This window comes from Chenopodium album, chromosome 24 (assembly GCF_948465745.1).
Source record: "Chenopodium album chromosome 24, dcCheAlbu1.1, whole genome shotgun sequence".
Taxonomy (NCBI): domain Eukaryota; kingdom Viridiplantae; phylum Streptophyta; class Magnoliopsida; order Caryophyllales; family Amaranthaceae; genus Chenopodium; species Chenopodium album.
In genome coordinates this window covers 33715788-33739191 of record NC_137857.1, presented here as the reverse complement: position 1 = coordinate 33739191, position 23404 = coordinate 33715788, and the positions used below count along the sequence as shown (strand labels likewise).

The 23404-nt window shown below is 33.8% G+C and overlaps 3 protein-coding genes across 5 annotated transcripts; 1 reads left to right on the top strand and 2 right to left on the bottom strand.

Moving 5' to 3' along the window:
- Window positions 1–192: 192 nt before the first annotated feature.
- On the bottom strand, window positions 193–4887 carry LOC145610280 (putative lactoylglutathione lyase). The gene is made up of 9 exons (XM_081665596.1): window positions 4716–4887; window positions 3201–3337; window positions 2979–3103; window positions 2588–2652; window positions 2297–2509; window positions 1565–1612; window positions 1352–1459; window positions 1111–1263; window positions 193–386 (listed from the first exon to the last, which is right to left on the bottom strand). The coding sequence occupies exons 2-9, from the start codon at window positions 3314–3316 to the stop codon at window positions 345–347; spliced, it is 870 nt and encodes a 289-aa protein (XP_081521722.1). The 5' UTR covers window positions 3317–3337; window positions 4716–4887; the 3' UTR covers window positions 193–344.
- A 1617-nt stretch (window positions 4888–6504) lies between these two features.
- Window positions 6505–12113, bottom strand: LOC145611640 (vesicle transport protein GOT1-like). Of its 3 annotated transcripts, none has more exons than XM_081666983.1 (8): window positions 11959–12113; window positions 11805–11840; window positions 11449–11545; window positions 9937–10028; window positions 9742–9822; window positions 9542–9639; window positions 9379–9460; window positions 6505–6923 (listed from the first exon to the last, which is right to left on the bottom strand). In XM_081666983.1, the coding sequence occupies exons 3-8, from the start codon at window positions 11477–11479 to the stop codon at window positions 6885–6887; spliced, it is 423 nt and encodes a 140-aa protein (XP_081523109.1). In that variant the 5' UTR covers window positions 11480–11545; window positions 11805–11840; window positions 11959–12113; the 3' UTR covers window positions 6505–6884. The 3 variants fall into 3 exon arrangements, with proteins under 3 accessions (XP_081523109.1, XP_081523111.1, XP_081523110.1); XM_081666985.1 differs by having other exon boundaries at window positions 11805–11837; window positions 11959–12109; XM_081666984.1 differs by having other exon boundaries at window positions 11926–12099.
- Window positions 12114–18045: 5932 nt separating this feature from the next.
- On the top strand, window positions 18046–21174 carry LOC145610058 (5'-adenylylsulfate reductase 1, chloroplastic-like). Its single transcript, XM_081665306.1, has 5 exons — window positions 18046–18205; window positions 18318–18497; window positions 18593–18737; window positions 19694–20486; window positions 20580–21174. The coding sequence occupies exons 1-5, from the start codon at window positions 18163–18165 to the stop codon at window positions 20808–20810; spliced, it is 1392 nt and encodes a 463-aa protein (XP_081521432.1). The 5' UTR covers window positions 18046–18162; the 3' UTR covers window positions 20811–21174.
- Window positions 21175–23404: the final 2230 nt, after the last annotated feature.

Below are 23404 nucleotides of genomic sequence, written 5' to 3'. Positions count from 1 at the left end.
TATAGTCCCTTGGTTGTCTTCTGTTAATGAAAAGGGGGTGTAAGTTGTAAACGGCCTAATGTTTTTCTCCATTTCATTACCTTTATTTATTTCTAAAATGTATTCACATGTGCTTTATATGTGGCATCAATCTGATAGACTACGCAAAACATAGCACATAAACATAAGCCACAATTGCGGTAGGCCATATGATACTCAAGTTCAACTTATTTGCATATGATAATTAGCACTAAAATTCTCATACATATATAAACCCTTAAAGATCAGATACATAGCTAAAGCGGAGATACATTTATTTATGCAAGCCGGCTATCCATAGAAGGAACTGCATGGAATTCGAACGATTACTTCAACTCCTTGAGGAAATCTTGATTGTCAACAAGAACCTGCAAAATTAACATTCAAGAAAACTCTGAAATCAGTTCCTTCCGTTGTCTTTTTGCAAAATTCTCATTTCATGTCATCAACCAGAAAGGTGCAGCTAACACATGACTAAGGTGCCTAATTTTGCCTGCCATAGTCCTTAGTATACACTTCGTGTATATACACCAAGCAGTGAGGAATTTATAGGGCGATTCATGATCAACAGCTACATCCATACTCCATAGTAACGATAGTATAGTCTCTTACTCTCTTTTAACAGAAAGGGATAGTTTCATCGGGTTTGCTGTAAGTAGGATTTTTGGAAGGTTGAAAATGATTGTAAAAGCTCAAAACTTACAGCTACAGTGTAGAACGTAAATGCCAAGTTTGTATTTGGAATTTCAGGTGTATTCGTCAAAAAGTTTGTTGTAAAACAAATCAATCCAATATACTAGTACCAATTTTCTGGTCCGCTAATTCAAATGGAGACATTTTAGGCCCATGTCATGATTGATACGGATCGTCTAATTTTGGGTGTAATTCAGGGTAGGATAAAGCTATTTTGGGTCGGACTAATTCGGGTATGCTTTTCCAGGTATAAAGTTAAATAAACCAGATAGCTTACTTTGAGACCTTGCATTGATTTACTTGCACAAAAATCAAAAAATGACTACACATGCATATATTGACTAGTTAGAATTAATTCAACCCTATTTGCTTATAGAAAAACAGAATAAGGGCACTCACAGTTTTCCAGCCATCTGGGTCCAGAAAAGAGACAATCTTAGTGTTGAGCCCAGGAATAGGACCAGGTTGTCGGGTGATCTTTCCTCCAAGTTCTTGGTGAACCAAGTTGACAACCTCAGCACTTTTATAGACATCATCAGTACCAATAGCAACCTATTCAGAATATCAGATTCAGAATATCAGTAATAATAGTTTCTTCACAAAGAATATGATAGATATGAAGGCATAAGTTCACACAAACCTGTGCGTATGCATTTCCTTTAGTATACTCAGTCACACCATAATTGTAAGTCAACTCCAGAACAGTTGTCTCCTCTTCAGGGGCATATCCCATCATAGCTATGGTGTACTTCATCCATCACGAAAAAGTTCAGAACAAATTAGCAAAATCTTGACAGGAATTCAAGAGTAATAAGAAGCTTAATAGAATTTTGTGAGTAAAAGCTTAGCATACCTTTTGTTCAGGTCTATCAGTTCTCTTAACTACCTTCATCCCCAGGGCCTGCAAGTATATGAGCAAATAGTTCCTTTAGTTCCTTAAATAGTAAAGTTTGCTAACCAACAACCAAGAATACTCAAACTAAAGCATCAGATACAACATGTCTTTATGTGTTTCGGCAATATACACCAGGCTCTTTTTTTAGGAGTGACATTACATTGCCACAATTTATAGTTGTAAGCATATTAAAATAACAAAAGGATTTAAAGAACGACATAAATAAAAGGATTGTGAAAACAATATACTTCGTATAGAACGCGGCATTTATCTCTGGATTCACAGGTATACGGCTTGTTAAGGAAAGGTGAACAGGTAAAAGAAGAAAAACTAAGGAACAGGCAAAAATGCAAAGTCCTTCAACCTATGGAAGCCATTTGGTAAGGATGTGATTTAGCATGTAATGACCCTAAAGACATAGACCATTCCAAACGCTCCAACCTCAACCAACCCCCCCCCCCCCCCCCCCCCCCCAAAGACACAAAAAAAAAGAAAGGAAAAGAAAAAGAGAAGTGTAAAACAATGAGACCATTGCATGTGAAAGAAAAGGAGCCACTGAAATTTCACAGTATCTAATGGTTGGCCAAAAGTGAGGATTGACACATCCAAAATAAAAATTTTCATCATGACATGATTACGAAATTTCATGCAAGCACGGTGAAACCAGCACAAATAAAAGCCTTAGAATACCTTTTCATAGAACTTGATAGCACGCTCTAGATCACCAACACGGAGCATTACTTGGCACAGTGGTTCAGGAGTTGAACTTCTCTGAATCAGCTCAAAGACATAACCAGTAGGATCCTTCACGAAAGCTATCACAGTTGATCCTCCTTTCACTGGGCCAGGTTCTCTGGTGATGGTACCACCCTTGGCTCGGATGTCTTCAACCATTTTGTAAACCTGGAAGAAAGAAGGTTACAATTTAAAGTCAAGTTCTAAAGTACACATTGAACCTTCATGTAGACAAATGTCACTTACATCTGGTGTAGCAATTGCAAAATGTCCAAACCCTGTCCCGATATCATAATGATCCACTCCATAGTCTGTAAAGGCCAATTATAAAACTACAATGTTAGAATATAGAGACAATATATTCTAATAGTAAGAGCTTTCCTTCTTGGACACATGGTTAACAATCTCCATACGATAACTAAGGATTCACAAAAGGAGTCTTCCTACACTAAATCCACAAGGCAGGCTGTGATCAAGAAAATAGAATTCCAGCTGAAGAAGTGAAGAATAATATCTAAAAGGATTCCAAACCTGACCCCACCTCCTCTGAAGTAGTCCAGAGGTACATATAATAGTAGCATGGAAGTAAGGGTTAATAAAAATCAGACATATAGTACACTGTTTAGCGTTTACTCACTGTATGTTAGTTCCACTGCAAAGTGGGACTCCTCTGGGCCAAACCCAAGAAATGCATTGGAATATTTCTCCTCTGGAACATCTCGCTTCCTCAGCAGCTTCATTCCGAAACATTCTGTGTAGAACCTGACATGTGAAGGGGGAAAAAAAAAAGAAGAGATCTTAGTTACATTAGACACTTGTATCACAAATAATCACTGCTGGAATTCTGCCTAGGGCTTACTTAATGGTCTTGTCAAGATCTCCGACACGGTACACAACATGCAGAAATCTCCTCTTATCTTTCTTTGGAAATTCCAACAACTCTGCATTAGGTGCAGCAGCTCCACCCTCGGCCATTTCCAAATTGTTGCAACTTAGCTGGGAAAAAAAAAAGGGAAAGACAATTATCAAACAATCACAAATGGCAAACCCCTCTTTCCATAAAGCCTCCATGCCCTCCAATAAACTCTAGCTTATTAACTTAATAAAGAATCTAGACCAACAACAGCATATAATTCTTGATATATGCAAGAACTATCAGCAATGATAGATAAAAATTTACAGAAAAAAAAGTCCAATCAGAACCTAGTGGATTCTCTAATATAAAGCTAAATTAAGCTATCAGCACCACAAACACACTAAACCAGTTAACCATGTGAAAATTGTGAACAGAATCGACGACTACTACAGACTCATTTTGCAATGCTAGTTGATTTCTCCCTATAAAAGCTAACAGAGGGGAAGATCATCTCATATTCAAAGTAATGAACAGTATACATCAAGATAAAGCCTTACCAAATATTATAACTTTACCATCAATCACACAACAATCCAGCATTCATTCCACCATTCACTAATAAGTAAACGATGTTACCCGTAACTAATAAGTTCAGAAAATGCCTTCAAAGTCCCACTTAGTAAAATCAAGCCAATCCAAAACATATATTACCACAAACCAACATTTTGTGCTGTAGAGTTGAATTGCACATCATATCAAGATCAAGTCATATTGAAACATCATCCTCAACCCAACACAAGAAGCCAGAGTTAAAACATCATTCACTAGTTCTCAAAAATTGAATAAATGGGCAATATACAACTACAAACAAACAACACAATTACTACAAACCTAAACTCCACACTCCTTGTCATACGAAACTCGAAAAACCCTAAGCAATTTCAATTAAATCGTCATTCCCGGGGTCTCGAAAGGTCAAGATATACGCAAATTCATCCCTAATAATAATTGATTGGGGCTAGTTGTGATGATCCCAACATAGGGTTATGAAACCTTCTTTTAGTGGCAATAACACAATTTTCCTAATGTGTTTATTACAAGGCAAGGTAATCGAAGGAAAGGAAATTACAAACACCCATGTCATGTAATTTCACCAAAAAAATACTTAGGGTATGTAATAAAATGTGCTTTAACATTGAATCAAATTATAGCCTTATAGGCTTGAAATCATATAATTTGTAATTGAATTACTCAGCAAAAATAACGTGAACATCCAAATGCAAGTTTGATTCTTTATATCATTTTTGTCGATAAATTGAACTTAGCAAATAATCCTAAACCCAGAAAATCAATAAAGTGACAATGAACAAGAACATGAAACCAGAAATTCTACCAAAAAGGGTGTCACAAGATTGAATTTTTAGTACTGTAAATACATGCAAATGCATATAAAAGGATTTTTACACAGAATACAAGCTTTAAAAATGAGGAAAAAATGAGAGAAGAGAGAGAAAATACCTGAAAATTGGGAGATGAGAATTAGTAGTGACAGAAGAAGAAACTATGATCAAATTTACACTTTCAAGGGATTTTATAAAGACTTCTAGAAAAAAGCAGATATGCTCAATAGTTCACCCGGTTGTGAGTTATATTTCGGTACGACAGACAGGTGTTTTAAGGGTGAGTCAACGATTTGAATTTGTCCCTCACTAGTATGTAGAAAACCAGAAATCGTGGTATGATGGTATCCCTCCGTTTTGGAATAATTAACTTGTCCGGTTCTAATACGGAGTACTTTGTAACGATTATTCACCGGTCCTTGTCATTTATAGTAGTGTATCAATTGTTTTAGAATGGAGGAATTAACCAAATACAGTGAATAAAATAATGCATATAAATATATAATTATGGCTTTTTTCGTAATATTGGACATAGTTACAAATATTTCCCATATTAGAAATTTTAGAAGAAATGCGATGATATGAACTATGCGTCTATGCACCCTTCATGATTGTAATTTTAAAAATTGAATAGAAAATTAGAAATGATGTTTCATGTGGTAATTTTTTTATGTTGTTTTTATCGAAAAATAAATGAATTTAAAGAACAATTGTTTTGAGTGTTTGCTTTCGGTCGATATTTGGACTTTATGTGTGTCGGTTGTTTGCGTAAGTTTCTTGAGATATAAGCCTACAATTTGGCCCAGATTAAGCTAGCAAGGACCCTCCAAAAAAAACATGCATTTCACGATTTCACTGTTTCAGTAATAATGCTTTCAAGTTTTTTTTTTTTTTTTTTTTTTTTTTTTTTTTTGCAGAAGGAAAAACAAGTCCAGAAGCTAGGTCTTTTCTCTAGCCTTGAAAGCTAGATTATGACCACTAGCAGACATTAGTACATATGCTCGGGTGCTCTTACTCCTAATTGTGTACGTCGTACAAGTGTGATGTATGATAGAATGTGTGACTATTTTGCGAGTCTTATTATGTTGTATAGACAATTAGACACTTATCCAAAATCCTAATGTGCAGTAATACATCAAATGTAGTGTATGAGAGAATTTGCGAGTCTTGTAAGGACTAATAAGGCAATTAGGCCTTATGTGCGTGTTAAATTGTTTGACAGGGAATAGAAATTGACGGCTTTTTATTATTTATTTACAATTCACTGATTTTATATGCTCTATATGTCCACAAGCATGATGAGTTGAACACTTTCTTTTGGAAAAGTTACATTCAAATGATGCATCTTGTTCTTTTCGTAGGGTCTTGAAGTTTGGACTTTGTGGTTTAAATCATCTTCGCTTATACCCCAGTCAAGTAGTGAACCTTTAAATCAACATAAATAATTTCTACATTTCTACGTAGTATTTCAATTTGTATGCAGCATCTGATTCCAAAAGGCCATTATGCTTGTTGCCACTTCGAAGAACTAATACCTTGTGTTATCTATCAAATTTAGCTGCAAAACTTGATACTTTATGCCACAGACTCGAATTTCACAAGTGTCATATTAGAACTCTTTCCTTTTCAAAAGCACAATAATTTGACTTATGCACTGTAATATGCGCGTAATCTTATAAAACATGCTCATCGCGGGCGAAGGAATCTCATGTGGCAGGTAGACTGTATAATTTGGGATTTCATTTTGACATATACTGTTTTGTTTTTTTTTTTTTTTTTTTTTTTTTTGAAAGACATATACTGTCATTTTAAAAGCACAGGCACCTCTCGAGCTCCCCCAACCCATCCTCAGATAATGAAATCTATTTCAGAATACAGTTGACCACAGTACAGAAAACAGAAATGCATCATCCAAACACTAATCTCTTCACGCAGAAACGCATTCCAAAAACAATCATAAACGAGGACAAATTACGTACAAGCATCCTATAACAGAGTTTCAGAATCCAATACTGTCTACTATTTGCTATATATCAGAAAAGATTCAGTACAAAGACAATTTACTACAAAGAATATGTCTACCAAGCGTGAGAAAGTAGTGACTGGCAATTCAAAATCAAAACAAGGAGCTTAGGATTTTCCATACACTATGATAAGGACGAGGTTGTACCAAGCATCATCTATAGAACATTAGAACCTGTACACTGCCACCACTTGGGAAGAATCAAAGAGGTTACACGTTCCTCCAACAGTGGACTACAAATGTAAACATTTCCTGGCTTTGGATTCAAACAGGCACACGTTTCCCACGGTATCGATCAAACAACTGCACAAATGAAAACACAAAGTTCAGACTAAAGGAAAATATTGTTTCTTTGAAGCCAAGATTTTAAGAATCCTAGCAATTTCAAGTACAACACAAAAAGGAGGCACAGTCAAATAAAAAAAAAGAGTCATTTTAACCTCAGGTTTTTCCTTCTTTTTAATAAAATGTTTTAATACAAACCAAACTCTGCATAACCAGTTAAAAAAAACATCCCATACAATAAACTTAGGCTTCACAAAGTTGATTTGAGTAAAACAGTTAACTTGTGCTTCTGAAGAAAAAATTTGTCTAAGAAAACAGCACAAGGCACCCTATTTGAACTAGAGTTTACGTAAAAAGCTTCAAGGCATGCTCCTAAAGCATAATATAAACATACTGCAATTAGTCAGGTATTGATGCCATTCTTTGTCAATTAGCTTAAAATAGCAAGAGTCATGATTTGCGAGACAGATAATCTAACTACTGGAGCTCTTTCAACTCGCCCAATTGGTCAATTATAAAATATAAGTAAAATTCTATAAAATATATTGCAAAATGCAAGCAACATGCCTAAAATACAGTCAAAAGCCCAACAAATAGAATCCATCATTCTATGGGTAATTCCTTCGCATCCCAACAAAAGAGCACATCAATGACAAATCTAGTGATATGAAAACTTAATCAAAAAATAATGAATATGTATAAAATCTAGAACAAAACCAGTTCTGATGTCAGATAATCTAGATGACACATCCAGTATAAAATGTACAGCATGGAGAATTAAAGAACTTCGAAGAACATTCTCCACTTGCATATGAAAAACTGGCAAATGACATGGCTTCAATATGATGGAATAAGCACAATATAGCATCACAGTTTTCCTTAGATACAGACAGAATGTCTAAAATTATTACTACCTCCGTACCTAAAGGTCCTAAACAACAGCCCCACATTTTACAGGGGAGTACAGTTTAGGAGAGGGATTGTAGTGGGTATTGCTGATCAAAGTTGAATAGATAAGGAAGGTAATGAAGATTATCATTATCTTTATGCTTTGGGAAGAAAGGGAATTAGAGGGGAGAGAAATGGAGGGATTAGATTGTATGAAATTGATCTCTCAAACAGTAGAGAGATTTGGAAGGAAAACACATCATTCTTTCATCCCCCTCCCTTCCCACCTCTTATCTTCCTTCCCCTTTCTCTATCCAAACATAGTGTTAGGGGAAGTGAGAAAATATAGCAGGGTTAAAAAAGTTTTGTTAATTTTAGTGATAGAAAAAGAAGTTAGTGGATGATGGAGCCCACCCAAACGAAAGATGGGGCTTTCGATAAGGGATACAAATTTTGGAGGAATCGGACTTCTATTTTGGATAGAGGGAGTATTCATTCTACTAGTCTCCATGATCAAACAACAGAATTCAGTGACATTCTTTGTCATAGCCAGATAGCCTTGGCTCCCAACAAGTCAAAACTAGCAGAGAAGCTTTTCTCTTGAAAAATGGTGGAACATTTCAGGTAACAATGGTAATAACAGATCTACAAGTTCATTTTAGTACTGAGGTATGACCAATTTCCACTTTGGTAGTAACAATGGTAGTATTTGTGTTGCTCTTTAGTAAACTTATAATGGTATGGAGACAGAGGTTGTGCTTAATATCTTGGGCAAGTATATCTTTCCACAGTTCTTTCAACATTTTTAAATGGCCTTTGACTCTTTGAGGATATGCCCATCTAGTCTAGAGACTAAACACAGGAGGAAAATTTTCCATCAATTATGCATGTGATTTATTCAACCTTTTATTTTCCCCTTCCATCAACTGAGTCTTACTCATGTAAGATCCAAGAATGCTAATTCATCTTCTCTACACAGCTCATTTCTTTTTTCTTTCTTTTAGGAAACAAAAAACAACCAAGACCTTAATCTTCATTGTAAAGTCACCGCAATTACATCCTCAATGGCCTCCATGCCACACCCAACCCAAAGTCCCAACTAGTAGAGTAATCATATGGATTGATTCCAACTCATTTTTTTGAGACGAAATGTAGCATAAAGAACAATTTTAAATAATAAATAAAAGACTAGTCATTTTCTGCTTTTGGCTTCCTTTTCATCAAAACATGATATTATTTTATAGCCATTGTCATAATTCTTTCTCTATAAGCCAGCCAGGGGAAGGGAATTACTCACACGTAACTTAAAATGAGGATCGTAAGGCTTATAAGTAGCCATAGAGGAGGTTAGGCTTAGGCCAATATTTCATTATCGAGGTGCCTTATAGTGAGTTAGCACTAACTAATTCATAAGAATTAAGCAATCAAACAATACCAGATAATACAGCAATCATAGCAACTACAGCCATTAAATATAATAAATTTGTATATGGCCACTTCTTGTGAAATTAAAAGTAATGAGAGTTCTAGATCCGACTTAATAACCAAAGATTAACTGTGAAAAAAAAGGAATATATACACATACCGATCTGATAAATGGCTGTTGGAATATCCAACCAAGAACAGGAATCCTCTGGACAAAGACTGACAATGTAGGCCAAAAACCACTGTGCAAAATAACCAATCCTCAGTAACAGGAAACTCCACATACAAGAAAGTTGAACATCTATTTGAGAGTAATTAAATACCTGAAGAGAACAAGAAATCCATAAGATTCCAAAATCATGCCCACTATCGGCCAGCCTATCACAACAAAAAAGAAGCCAGCACCAAAGGAGATTGTTCCCTGAGCATCGTCAAAAAATAGCAGTAAGTATAAAACACCTAGTCACCTAGAAATGCATAAGCCAAAAAATAAAGTGGTAAACAATGATGAAGAGAGGTATGCCTTATAATTTGAAGGCTTCATGAAAAACTGCAGAGTGGACGTCAGTCCAATGGTTAGTCCCAACCCAGACAGAAAGAGGATCTGTGCAAAGAAAGCATAGAGAGCAATAAAATCATGAATAAGGATAAGTACTAAGTGATAGGAGGAATAAAAAAGGTGACAATCATGGGATAGTGATATGAGCAAAGAACTTACATTTCCCATTGCAAGTAATCCTTTGTCAAACAATAAAACAACTCCAAGGAATGTGAAAAAGACGCCAAATCCAGTCAAGCCTAATCCAATCTCTGTATTCAATTCAGAAAACATCAAGAATAGCATGACCAAAATCACAATTACATGAAGGGGCAACGCACTACCAATTTTCTTTGCCAAATCTCATTATGATGAGATATATCACAATATGAGTACAAGCAAGCAAAATAAGTGTATAGACAATATCCAATAATTGACAATAGTTCATTAAAGCTGGGCTTCACAAAGTAAATTCTTGACTAGTGCACCAAAAACTGAAAACCATACATCATACCAATTTTACGATACTATTTTTCAAATGACACATCACTACACTTATTGGCCCAAAGTAGCTCTAAGACTACTTGCTACATATTCTCATAGCTTATTTTGTTCTTACACATTCTAGTAGGCGTAGTAGCTCTTGTTAGTCTTTTCACAGAAGATTGTAGTTTGGTGTGGTTGTTAGACACTTAAGCGAATAAATAAGATATTTATACAGCTATGTTGGAAGCTTTTGAAAATCCCTACCCTAAACTCTAAATACCAGTGCTCTGTGGCTCAGTGCTCACCCATCACTACTCCGCTGTCACTATACTTGAAATCAGAGCAGTGTTATGACTAAAATCTACTCAAAAAAACTATTATCAAACTTGCACAAAGTGTCCACTGTATATAAAGAGGGAGGTACATTAAAGCCAGCTTAATATTTTCTCAATTGACTAGAGGGCTGAAAAGATGAGGAATAGAACACAGGATGGATACCAACGGTTAGAGTCTTAAAGATGCCACACACAAATGTAGTCTATTCAATCAATTAGAATCCAAAAATTATAGGAACTGTACACTTGTTATCAGAAAAATATCCTGGATTGAAAAGAAATTCTGCCACACACATATGTCACTGCCATTTACTATCCCACAACATCTTGACAAGAACATCACTTATTCATTTTGTATACTACATTCTTGTTTTCTACATCAAAACCCTTGTTGGTCTTTACGTCATAAAACTGAGTGTGTACTCCGATTCATAAAAGACAGTTATACTATAGTCCGCTCAAGCTATTTCAAAATTGCTATCAACTTCTAAAAAAAGTCAATTTGTCCAAAAATCACTGGTAGGTTTACTCAACTGTAAGTTCGCTAATAATCTTTTTGACTAACAAAATAATGGTAAGCAAAACAAATGTAGTACCAAATTTAGAATAATGAAATAGTTGTTTTAATTGTTAAGGTAGTCATACAAGTACCATTCTTTCTAAAAAGAATAGGACTACAGCTTAGGTCTAATACCTGAAAATCAACAGAAAAATTGCAGCTTCAACCAAATTGTATGAAAATCAAATTTACACAATATAAATCATATCTACTCTCGATTACATTCGTTCAGATTAGTCAACAAGTTTTCTTCATAGTCATAGCCAAAATGTGCAATAGATAAAGATCAAGAAACCATTAAATTTTGCTCACTTTTTCTATCATTCATCTCGAACGAAACCATTTTCGCCAACTGAACAAAATGCAATGATCAACTGCTCGCAAAACCAGGAAATAATTGCAATGCAAGCTGCATAAGAAAAATCAATAAGAGGAGAATCAGATCAAATCAAAATTCGCCAATTCGCACAATTAGGTCATTCATTTCGATTTATTCCAACAATACCTATGAAATCCACTTCAAATCAATCCTCAACACCTCCTAACAAAATCTATCAATCAAATAATAAAACCTAATTTGAAAATCCACAAGATTTCCACTGCATTTCACATCAATATAACTCAAAAAATAAAACATAACTCAATAATGAACACAATTGAACAAATACCTGAAATTTTTGCTTTAGATTCTTCTTCAAATCCTTCTGAATTGAAATTGAACCAACAAAATTGAATCAGATGAAAACAACAATCGAAAGATCACAAGAATTATCATACAATATCACTCACACAATCAAGAAATGGAAATGATGAGAGAGAAACCTCGCCGGAATAATCGACGAACAACGGAGGAGAGAGAAACCGGAAAGTTGGTTAACAGGCTTCTTTGTTCGGTCGCCGGTGAACGGAGAAAATGGTGTAAGGCTTTCTAAGTTACTAATCTTACTACTAATAAATGTGAATGGATTTTTGTCTGAAATTATAGTTTTGGTATATCTTTTGATGGACCAAATCCAGTCCAACCAAGAAAAGTACTATGGGCCTAATGGTGATGAAAGGTTGGTGAAAAACAAATCTAGCCCAAAAATCAATTTTTTTTTATTTTTTTTTATTGGTGTTTCACCCGGTTCACCCTGTAGGTTAATCCAGATTCGGGGATCAATTCTGAGTGGTTAGTTTCCAACCCCCTCCCAAAAATCAATATAGTGTGCCGATGTAGTTTTTTTTAGCCTAAATGGTTCGGTATTTTGAACGGTTTGGTGCTGATGCAAAGTTTAGAAAAGACTAGAAAAAGTTAATACAACATGAAACGGATACAAAAAAAATTGGGTTAGCATCTAATGTTAATAATACGTTGAATTAAACATATCAGAATTGTAGACACATAAGTAGGTTGGATTAGTGTTGAGATTACCAAAACAATATTAATATCGCCTACAAAAAATACATTAATTTATGGAACTAATGATAAATATTTTGAATGAGCCTAATCATTTTTTTATATGGTCGGCCTACGAACTTTTGAACAATAACTAGATAAGAAGAAGAAGAAGAGGGTAAGCGTTAAGAGTTTCTGACGCGTTTATTAAACATGTCAATACGATATGGCACATTTACTATATGGGTCGGGTTAGGGTTGATGCTTTCTACCATGTTTAACTTATAACATGTCCACGAATATTTCACGATACAACATGTTGCCAGCTTTACTTTGGTGTTATAAAGAAATACCGTATATGCATTATATTATGAGAAGGAGAGATTATTATCTAACATTTAGGGCCTGTTCTGATTGACTGAATTGAGCTGAACTAAACTAAACTGAATATTTTATGAGAGTAGGAAATTAAGAACTGAATTGAAGAGAATTGAACATGCCCTAAATCCACACTCTATTTTCACCCAACAATATTCAAATTATTACTGGTGTATTATATTGTTCATCACTCGAGTGTATGCAAAGAAGATAATTATATTTTCAACAACAACAAAAATAAATAAATAAATAAAAATAAAAGAAAAAAGAATATAATTATACTAGTATTATATAATAAGATATCAAAAGTGAAAAGTAAAGAAATGCATAGCGTACTAGACGAATCATAGACGACACACCCATACAAATAACAAATCTACAGTAGAGACACTAAGGCTAATTAAGTAATTAGGACATTTAAAGTTTTAAACCCATCTAATTCTTAGTTTTTCCAGTTTTGGTAATGTATGACTTAACTATTAAAAAATGATTAAAAAATGGAAATGTAATAACAAGTGGTGATTAATGAATTCAATGTATAAATTGGTGGTCATATTTCATGTTCTCAATGAAACGTCCAAGAAATAGACAAAAATGTGAATCTGGCTGTAATTGCATACACCATGCAAATGCAATATATAGTAGCGTGGTCCCTCTATAAATTCTATAGCCGGCACTCACTTATTCTACTCCTCAGTTGTTAAAATGACGACGTAAAGTAAAACCACACTAAAAAGCTTTAGTATATTCTCTTAAGATTTTAATTAAGTGGGTAACGCTTTAGCCCTTTGCCAAATCCAAAGGTCGGCTCTTATAAAGTAGCTTAGATTTTTCAAACACTAACTAGTTTTTGGCCCGGGCGATGCCCCGGGTCATTATTTGTAAATAAAAAAGAATAATAAAATAAAATAAAGTACAATATATTGGTGGTTTTATAAGAAAAAATCACTTGCTTATTTTTGTTAATATTAGTAAACATGAAAATTCATTACTCAATATGTAGCAACCTAAATTTTATGTTTAGTATTAGATTATTTTTCCTTTGTCATAAAAATTCCTTCAATTAAAGTAAACATATATGTAGTTTTGTAAGAACAAAGTAAATCTATCTTGTGGTTAAAAGAAAAAACCTTTAAAAACTATGCATTTTTTAGCTATATATTTTAAATACATATAACCTATATGAATTGTAAATGAGTAATTTAAAGAAATGAAATTAATTTGTAATCATATTGTTGTTAAAATATACCTATGTGATTTGACAATTAAAAGTTTGGAATTTATTATGAATATGAATAACTCATGCATTTAAATGCAACTTTATTACATTGTACCAAGTATCATAAGATGTGTCATATGATTTGTCAAACCATTATGACACGTGGCGAGATTAGTGACACATGGCAGGATTACAATCCTTGCCATTGAGTTTTAATATATTGATATATATTGATTGATTTGATTTGATCCTCTCTAAAAAGTATATGATCGGTACTTAGACTTGACTAGTTACCTCATAATGAATCTTATGATTACTAATATGTCGTATTGTTTTTATCATTAGCGTTATTTATATTATAATTATATGAAGATCGAATCATATTGGATGACATTTTTAAAAATTGTTCGATACTAATTAGTTTGAAACGTTGCTAGTTTGGTTATTGTTGTTTGTCAACTATGATTAGCATCTTCTTTCAAAAAATTATGATTAGCTCGCTTTCTGGAATAGTGTTTGTGAAAACTAAAGAAATAAGCTATCATAAATTAACATTTAAATTTTTTTTTTATATACTTTGTATATTAATTTTATTTCGATCTAATGCATTAAATTAGGAATTTATGAAAATTAAGTGATGCAACTTTAAAAAAAAAAAAAAAAAGAAATATAAAATTGTAAGTTCAAAGTAAAATTTAGAGCTTTTACCTTTTTATTGGTGTCCCTTATAATTTATACATATTACTCATAGAGTCATAGCAGGGATTTAATTTTCTGTTGGCATCAAAGAGTGTATTATAAAACAAATCCATTGGAGATTGAAACTTTAGTGTCTATCATAAAGTATAGCCATTTTTAATTATAACAAATGTGAGTTTTAGACCACTTTATCCTTATAATTTTCTATTTTTTTTTGGTTTGTTTAATAATTATAAGAGATTCATCGTATACTCCGTACGTTGGTACGTACATGAATACAATCTTCAACTTAATTAGATCACTAAGAGCAATTTTAATTTTTATCCAAGAAGTATTATAGCGTACCTTATAACCAAGAGGACATCTGACAAATGCTATATGTTTTCTGGACTTAGGAGACATTCCTGTAATTTAATTCTTGATGAACATTTAAGCAATCTTTTGGACAAATTTCCAATCCATAATTCCTCTTCGATCAAGAACCATATTCTTATGCTCCCTAGGTCCCCTACCAATTTTCAACGAACCATCATTTTTAATTTTTCCCCTTATCTTTTTTTTAAAAAATCTATACACTTGGGTTAAGAACTCAGTTTCACCGTTAATAAGCAATGTTGAATTTTATATTGTCATGCAAATGATGTAATAATCCCTAATTATGTGATAACATATACTGATAGTGTTAAATGAAGCAGTTTTATTTGTGCTCTTAATTTTTTTGTCCTTCTACTGATAGTATATGGTTAACACTTAACAAGTTACTTTTTGGCTAGGTATACTGTATACAATAATCAAGCAATAAGTTATGTGTTCTCAAATCTCAACCATGCATAATGTATAACAAATGGAATAGAGAATCTCCTTCATATTCTAGTATATCCGAAATTAATTCTAGTCCAAGCTAAGTTCGGTTAACCATAATAGCATACAATAATATGTTTGTTTGTAGACTGCATACATCGACTATTATATTATGCTATGTACATTATTTTATTATCATCATTAATACGTGGCCGGTGTTATTTCAATATCAGTAGCTTTCAAGTTTCAAGCATTAATACTATGAGAAGGACAACATAATAATTGTACTTTGAGGTCAAGGCCAATAACATCCATAACTTAGTTATAATTTCTATTTTCCAGCATATATACATGTCTAATAATTACGGAGTAAGTAGTACAAAGTCTACAAAAAACGCATAAAATGCAACTTGCAATATAATTCAGTTGAAACATTTCCCATCACTTAGCTGCCCACAGTTTATGTCGAACACACGACTTCTATATTTGTTAGCCAAGTGCTAAACAAAATAAATAAATAAACAAATAAAATTCCATATATTTGTAGTCCGTACGAAACATATAAGGTGAGGGAAATTCCTAAAAAGGAGGATAAGAAAACATTGCAACTAAACATTATTCGAAATTATATTTTCCCATTACAATTGTTGTTGCTTGTGCAACCATTCCCCCACCCTCCATTTTGAGCGAGTCAACTCACAAATTATTCCTCTTGTATAGTTGTATAATGGATTACATGATTTTTGCAAATGACGGCTTTAATAAAAGGGGTACTTAGATCATCACCTCTTAGACAAGAGTGATGCTACAATACAATGGTTGTATGTGGGCTATCACATACAATACCATTGTATGCATGCCACATCAAAAGGGTGGAGAAGAAATAAAATTAAAAAATAGGGGAAGAAAATGGGCCCCAAAATACAAACCAATTAAATGCTGCCAACAATAGTTGTATGTGAGTGGCCCACATACAACCATTATATGTGTAGCCTTTTCCCTTAGACAAGCTTGTAAGAAATTGTAGATTTGTAAGGTACGTATTTGGAAACTTAATACCTTATGTGAAATTTGACCCTAATTTTGTGATGATAATATAAGATGATACAGTTTTACGCAAATATTTTTTAAAATACAAGTTTGGGCCACATCGTTACAAAGAGGTTAATTTTACAAGTTAGAAGAAAATTGATCCAAAAATCATATGGTTAACCTATTAGCCTTAATACATGTTTAACCATAAATAATTACTTACCTATTTTATTATCAATGTGGAATAGTTACATGTGTTAGTTGTTTGGAAAGACATAATTCAACACGTTTCTTACCTGACTTAACCTAATTAGTATATATTAAATTTTCTTATGAGGATTTGTTTCATTGCATTGATTCGATGGTTAGTGACAGATTTTGCTTGCATGAATTGAGAGCAAAACTGCCAAATTTGAACTTGATTTTTCAGTTCATTATTAACCCTTTATGCCCTATTTATAGCTTTTATACATTCTAACATCATTATTGTTACATACTCCAATCAAAACAACAACCATAATTGCCAAATGTCAACAACATTTTTAAAATAATTCATCAAATTAGTATTTTAAGCTGATACTGTAGTAATTTATGAATGCATGATAAAATCACAAATTAATCTACATATTTAGTATTTGATTTAGCTTAATATGTCCAAATTTAACCCTTGTTATTAATTTATTATATAATATCTTAAGGATTTTTGTCTTTGAAGAAATCTTTTAATTAAAGAATTTTATATATAATTTACCCTTTTATTTTAGGTAAAAGGATATAGGGAATCTTATACAATATTGAATTTTATTAGAATAATTGATTCAATTCTAATGTGTGCACTACTTTTCCTAGTCCTAAGCTAGCTAATTAAAATAAATTTGTGCACATTTATTTTATTATATCATATATTAATCAACCTTGATTATGTTTATTTTTTATGTTAAAAAATTGTGAAATAGTATACATCTTTACGACATAATGTTATAGCATAACAACGACTGAGTATAACCTACAATGCAATTTTATAATATGGAGTTTTTTTTTTTTTTTTTGGTGCAAATACGGAGTAATTATTTTAATGTTTCAACCTTATACATTAACAATGAGACAATATAAACAAAATTTTGAATTATAAAATAAATGAATTTTTTTTTTTAAAAAGAGGATGTATGTCAAAAAACCACAAGGACAGGATCTAGTACAGAAAAGAATAGTAAGCCACGCGCCAAAAACGCCACGTGACGACAGCGCTGAGACAATCCTCAATACCCTTCAACCAATAACTTTCCCCCACGTAAGCAAACTCTTAAATATTCTCTCTCCTCCCAAAATTACGTCCAGGTTCAATGAATCTTGTTATCACCCTCTTTTCTCGCCTCCCATTTATTTGTCCCTCCCATTCTTCTCTTTCTTCAACAAACCACAATTTTTACAAATCAAATTTCCAAACTTTTTTACAACTTAAACTCAAAAACCTCAATAACAAAGAATCCTAATTTCAGATACATTTTCAACAGAAAATATGGCATTGGCTCTTACATCTTCTCTATCATCCGAGCTCAAAGGTCAGTTTATTACACCGATCAACGTGTGATTTTATTAATTTGTATGCCGACTATGGTTTATGTTTGGTTTTATTGATTTTAATTTTAATTTTAATGTGGGTTTTGTTTACAGCTCCAAGCATCGGTGCATTTCAACCGTCGGATCGTCAATTCAATAATTTAACGGCGACGATTAATTTATCAACAAGGCGAGCTGGTTCAGCCGTCAAGCCGCTACGAGCCGCCGCCGAGTCACGGAGGAGTGACTCGGTTGCGCCACTCACTGCCACCACCTTCGCCGCTCCCACGACTGGTAATTATTCTAATTTCTTATTTTTTTTTTTGAATAAATTGTTTAGGAAATTTTGAATGTGAAATGACGGAAATGACCTTGGTTGGAATATTCAGAGGAAGGGGTAAAAGAGGAAGTGAAAATTTTGGAGGAAGAAGAAAACTTTGAGGAGTTGGCGAAAGAGCTTGCAAATGCTTCTCCTCTTGAGATTATGGACAGGGCACTTGCTAAATTTGGAAATGATATTGCCATTGCTTTCAGGTATAATTTTATTTCATTAATTTTGTTAGTTTGATTGTCATTTTAGGTAATTTTAAGGTTAATTTACTTGTTTGAGATGAATTTACTAGAATTTTTTTTGAAGAAATTGTTCCAATTAGTGAGAATTAATTAGGGAAAATTATACAATGAATGAAGGCTTAATTACTTTTTTGCCCCTGAAATGAATATAGACTTGATTATAATAAGGTTCAAATGAGAATAAATCAGGGAAAATAATGAATTGAAATTAATAAGTGTAAAATGTGCAATTACAGTTTTGCCCCTAGAATGTATATAGACTATCGTTCATATATGAATGAGTCAAGAGAAAATAATGAATTAAATTAATTTTATAATAAAAAAGTGTATAAATGTGCAATTACTGTTTTGACCCTAGAATGAATGTAGACTGGATTACGAGAGAGTTCAATGTGTTTGACTATTATGGGTCCCGTAGGACTAGTGGAGTAGTGGGGGATATGGATCACGTGATATTCCAATTATTTTATTACCTTTTTCAAGGGATAATTTATCGAATTTATTTAATATTTTGGTACACTAGATGTTATACTCCGTATTACAGTATTTGTTTTAAACGAGATTTGATTTGATGTCTTAATCAATTTATTGATAGTAAATTATTATAATATTTTAAATTCAAGAAATTTTGTTTAAGATCTCAAATTAATCCATATTGTGAAGAAAATCATAAACGGTGATTACATACGCAATGCTGCAAATTGGAATACTTTAAATAGGGGCTTAATTAGTCAAGAATCTTAAATTTGGGAGTCACAAATGTTTGATTTCTACTCATGCTTGTATTTGATCTTTTGACATTTCAAAGTTATGCTTACCATTAAACACAGTCTAGATTTTAGAATGTGTCATTCAGTCATTCATTAGACTTTATGTATGTTGATTAGATCCTAACATGTATTCTGTTTGATTTTCAGTGGTGCGGAAGATGTCGCTTTGATCGAGTATGCCAAACTGACCGGCAGACCCTTCAGAGTTTTCAGCTTGGACACTGGAAGATTGAACCCTGAAACCTACCGGTTTTTCGATGAGGTAGAAAAGCACTATGGCATCCGCATTGAGTACATGTTCCCTGATTCAGTAGAGGTTCAGGGTCTAGTTAGGAACAAGGGGCTGTTCTCTTTCTATGAGGATGGACACCAGGAGTGCTGCCGTGTCAGGAAGGTGAGGCCGCTTAGGAGGGCCTTGAAGGGTCTAAGAGCCTGGATTACTGGACAAAGGAAGGACCAGTCTCCTGGGACTCGCTCTGAAGTCCCTGTCGTTCAAGTGGACCCTGTTTTCGAGGGTTTAGATGGTGGTGCTGGTAGCCTTGTGAAGTGGAACCCTGTTGCCAATGTTGAGGGTGACACTGTCTGGAACTTTCTTCGGACTATGAATGTGCCTGTCAACTCATTGCACTCCCAGGGATACGTTTCAATTGGGTGTGAGCCGTGCACCAGGCCTGTTTTGCCTGGACAGCACGAGAGAGAAGGAAGGTGGTGGTGGGAAGATGCCAAGGCCAAGGAGTGTGGCCTTCATAAGGGTAATATTAAAGAAAATTCTGAAAATCAGAATGGTAGTGCTCAATCAATTGGAGAGGTTGCTGACATTTTCGAGTCAGAAAACTTGGTGTCATTGTCTAGAGCTGGGATTGAGAACTTGATGAAATTGGAAGACAGGAGAGACCCATGGGTTGTTGTCCTCTATGCACCGTGGTGCCAATTTTGCCAGGTTGGATACCTATTTCTTATGCTTCCGTCTGCATTAATATCGATTTAGCAGAATGTTGGTTATACTAACTGTATTTTTTTGTTGTTTATACAGGCAATGGAAGGTTCATACGTAGAATTGGCTGACAAATTGGCTGGAAGTGGTGTCAAGGTAGGAAAGTTCAGGGCAGATGGTGATCAGAAGGCATTTGCCAAGAGTGAATTGCAGCTCGGAAGCTTCCCAACTATCCTTCTCTTCCCAAAACACTCATCTCAGCCTATCAAGTACCCTTCAGAAAATCGTGATGTGGATTCGCTCTTGGCTTTTATCAATGCTCTTAGATGATGATCAGTATTAAACGGCTGTTATACTTTTCGTAGATATCAGAGAAGAAAGCTAAAAACATAACCGAATGATGGCAAACTGGAAGATAACCCGAGTAGCTAGTTCAGTTTTACCGGATATGATCCCCCTTATGATTCTAAGGGAGGTCCTTTTGTAGTCAATAGTGAGCTACATGATGACTTGTTTAGTTGCAAGTTGGAGATGTAATGTTTATATAGCTTTTAAATTCTCTGTTTCTTTTTTTCTTTTTTTGATGGGAAAGGGTACAAATTTTGGTGTTCAACTGGGTGAGGCTAAATGTACATTGTGAAGGGCTGTGTATCAGAAAAATTCTTCCGAATAAATCTGAGTTTTTTCTGGATAATTCATATGCAAATTGTTTCAATTTTGTTCATTCGCTTATAGTTACACTGAATCATCTGTTCCTGCATCTCACAAGGCATGGACTATAGCTATGTACTGATGAATGTAGTATCAGAGCTGCTACTTCACTACAGGAACAGTTTGTTTGGCTACACCGTGCACCGGCACTGATTCTGTCACTGGATGGTCTGGAATAGTTTGTTTTGTCTAACCCGAAATTGATCGACTCCAGTGTGTTAGGTGCTTAGGTCTAGGGTGACATTGAGACATTAAGTCATGCTCAAGTTTGAGCTTCAGTCAGCTTGCAACATAACTCAAGGTTGTAAAGCACAAAAGCTCAATGGTTGTAAAGGATTTTTCTGATCTGCTTGTTAATTCTCTGATATCACTGTAATTACTCGTGAGAAGGCAATTTGCTCTTACACACTAGAATTTCTGGTTGCGTAAAGGAGCACTTTTTCCTAATACAATCCATACAGCCGAGAATCTGAGACTACTCGTGTGTGTTTTGAGTCAGCCCCTCTTTCTTCAGCTTCACATGTTCAAGTCGAGGTTCACTTGAGCCGAGCTTCACTCTTTGAGTACCTTGTGACACCAATTTACTCGTGGGGTACAATTTACAGCTCCCATAAATTGAAACCTCCTCGATGCTACCATTTCATATGAAGTGTAACTTTTTACGTCTAATCAAACGACCACATGATAGTCAACTTACAAGTAAAAATGAATATGGTTGCTGAAACGGGCCGCCTTTGTTTAGGCCTCTTGTAACTGCTAATGGGCATGGGAATAGCTTCTCTCTTAGCAGAGGCCCATAATCCCTCATAATGGATCAATATCGACATTGGATACTAGCCAGTATATAAGTTTACTTGGGCTATATGTAACTTTGCCAACTTATCGTACCTTAGACATGCTTAACAGTTTAACTAGCCGAAAACAGAGTTTTCAAAAGATAATTTCAGACAAAATAAGTTGAATAAAACATACTTCCAACATTTAGTTTGATTCTCCCTTCCCCATCCTTTGTACTAAATTGGTAAGATAGTTTTTTTGGTGAGAAATCACAAAAGATTTGATCTCATGTCTTAGTCTTATTTGCAAGACTCAAGAAATCTAGTGTGAGTAACAATGATCATATTGAGTACTTTTTCGAAATAAAAACAATCACCAAGTTAGATACTACGTATTTGTTTTTTGAAGCTTAAGGAAGATTTTAATTAGGTTGCATGTTTAACCAGCTCACATATAGGTACCCTATTTAAGTGCCCCATTTTGACCGGCACACATGCGATGCGTAACTTTAACTTTAGAGCTGTCCAAGGTATTCAGGTCTGATGTGCTTGAATAGACAAAATGAATGTGCCTTGTGATTTGTCTATAGATTGCTGTTTATAGTGTGACTGTGACTCTGTTAGTAATAGAAGTTGGCCTGAACACCATTGGGCCTCTTCAACATTAGATGAGCAAAACTGCACTTTGGGCTATTAAATAACAGGTCCAAATGGAAAATTGGATCATTGATAATTCAATTAGGTTTTGATTTAATGTAATCAAAGTTGATTTTCTTACCAACCCTCCATCTTTAATATTACTGGTGCTACCCCTTCCGTCTTTAATTGAGTAGCTTATGATGGAGTGTAGTCCATAATTTTGTTGTTAAAAGATAAAACTAATAATATTATAATTGTGTTGAGAAAGAATATATTCTTTGGACCATATCTTTTGCTTCTTTATCACTTTATAATTAAAAAGTATTTAGTAGATAATTAAAACATTATTTGATTGGACCACCGTGCAATAGCAAAAATAAAATCATAAATTCTGAAAGGCACTCAACACTTGTACAAGTATAAATTTTGAAAAAAATTAATTAATTATAATATTGGTTGCATAAAGGAAACTTCACATAAAACCCAAAATCAATACTTTCTGATTAAGATAAAGCTGCAGCAAAATTTACAAAACATTGTCCTCAAAGCACGATATTTTAGAAAAAAGGACATATTTTTTGTTTTTATGTGAATGGACCCAATTGGAATTTTTGTTCATTTCAAATAACTCGTAAATAAAACAAAATAGTTTCTCCTTTCTTAATTTTGTTCATGTTTGAAATGATTCATTTATATAGAGAATAACCATGATTATAATAAGTATTCATTATGTATATAAAATAAAGACTTGTTATGATTTACTGAGCTGAATTGAATAGAGCTGAAATAAACTGAATT

Coding starts and splice junctions, on each gene's coding strand:
- LOC145610280 (XM_081665596.1), bottom strand. CDS start 3,316: ATGGCCGAGGGTGGAGCTGCTGCACCTAATGCAGAGTTGTTGGAATTT. Junction 2,510..2,587: donor TTGCAATTGCTACACCAGAT/GTAAGTGACATT, acceptor TCTTTCTTCCAG/GTTTACAAAATGGTTGAAGA. Junction 387..1,110: donor ACCCAGATGGCTGGAAAACT/GTGAGTGCCCTT, acceptor TTAATTTTGCAG/GTTCTTGTTGACAATCAAGA.
- LOC145611640 (XM_081666983.1), bottom strand. CDS start 11,479: ATGGTTTCGTTCGAGATGAATGATAGAAAAA. Junction 10,029..11,448: donor CGAGATGAATGATAGAAAAA/GTGAGCAAAATT, acceptor AATTGAATACAG/AGATTGGATTAGGCTTGACT. Junction 9,823..9,936: donor GATTACTTGCAATGGGAAAT/GTAAGTTCTTTG, acceptor TTCTTTGCACAG/ATCCTCTTTCTGTCTGGGTT.
- LOC145610058 (XM_081665306.1), top strand. CDS start 18,163: ATGGCATTGGCTCTTACATCTTCTCTATCATCCGAGCTCAAAG. Junction 18,498..18,592: donor CTTCGCCGCTCCCACGACTG/GTAATTATTCTA, acceptor TGGAATATTCAG/AGGAAGGGGTAAAAGAGGAA. Junction 18,738..19,693: donor GATATTGCCATTGCTTTCAG/GTATAATTTTAT, acceptor TTTGATTTTCAG/TGGTGCGGAAGATGTCGCTT.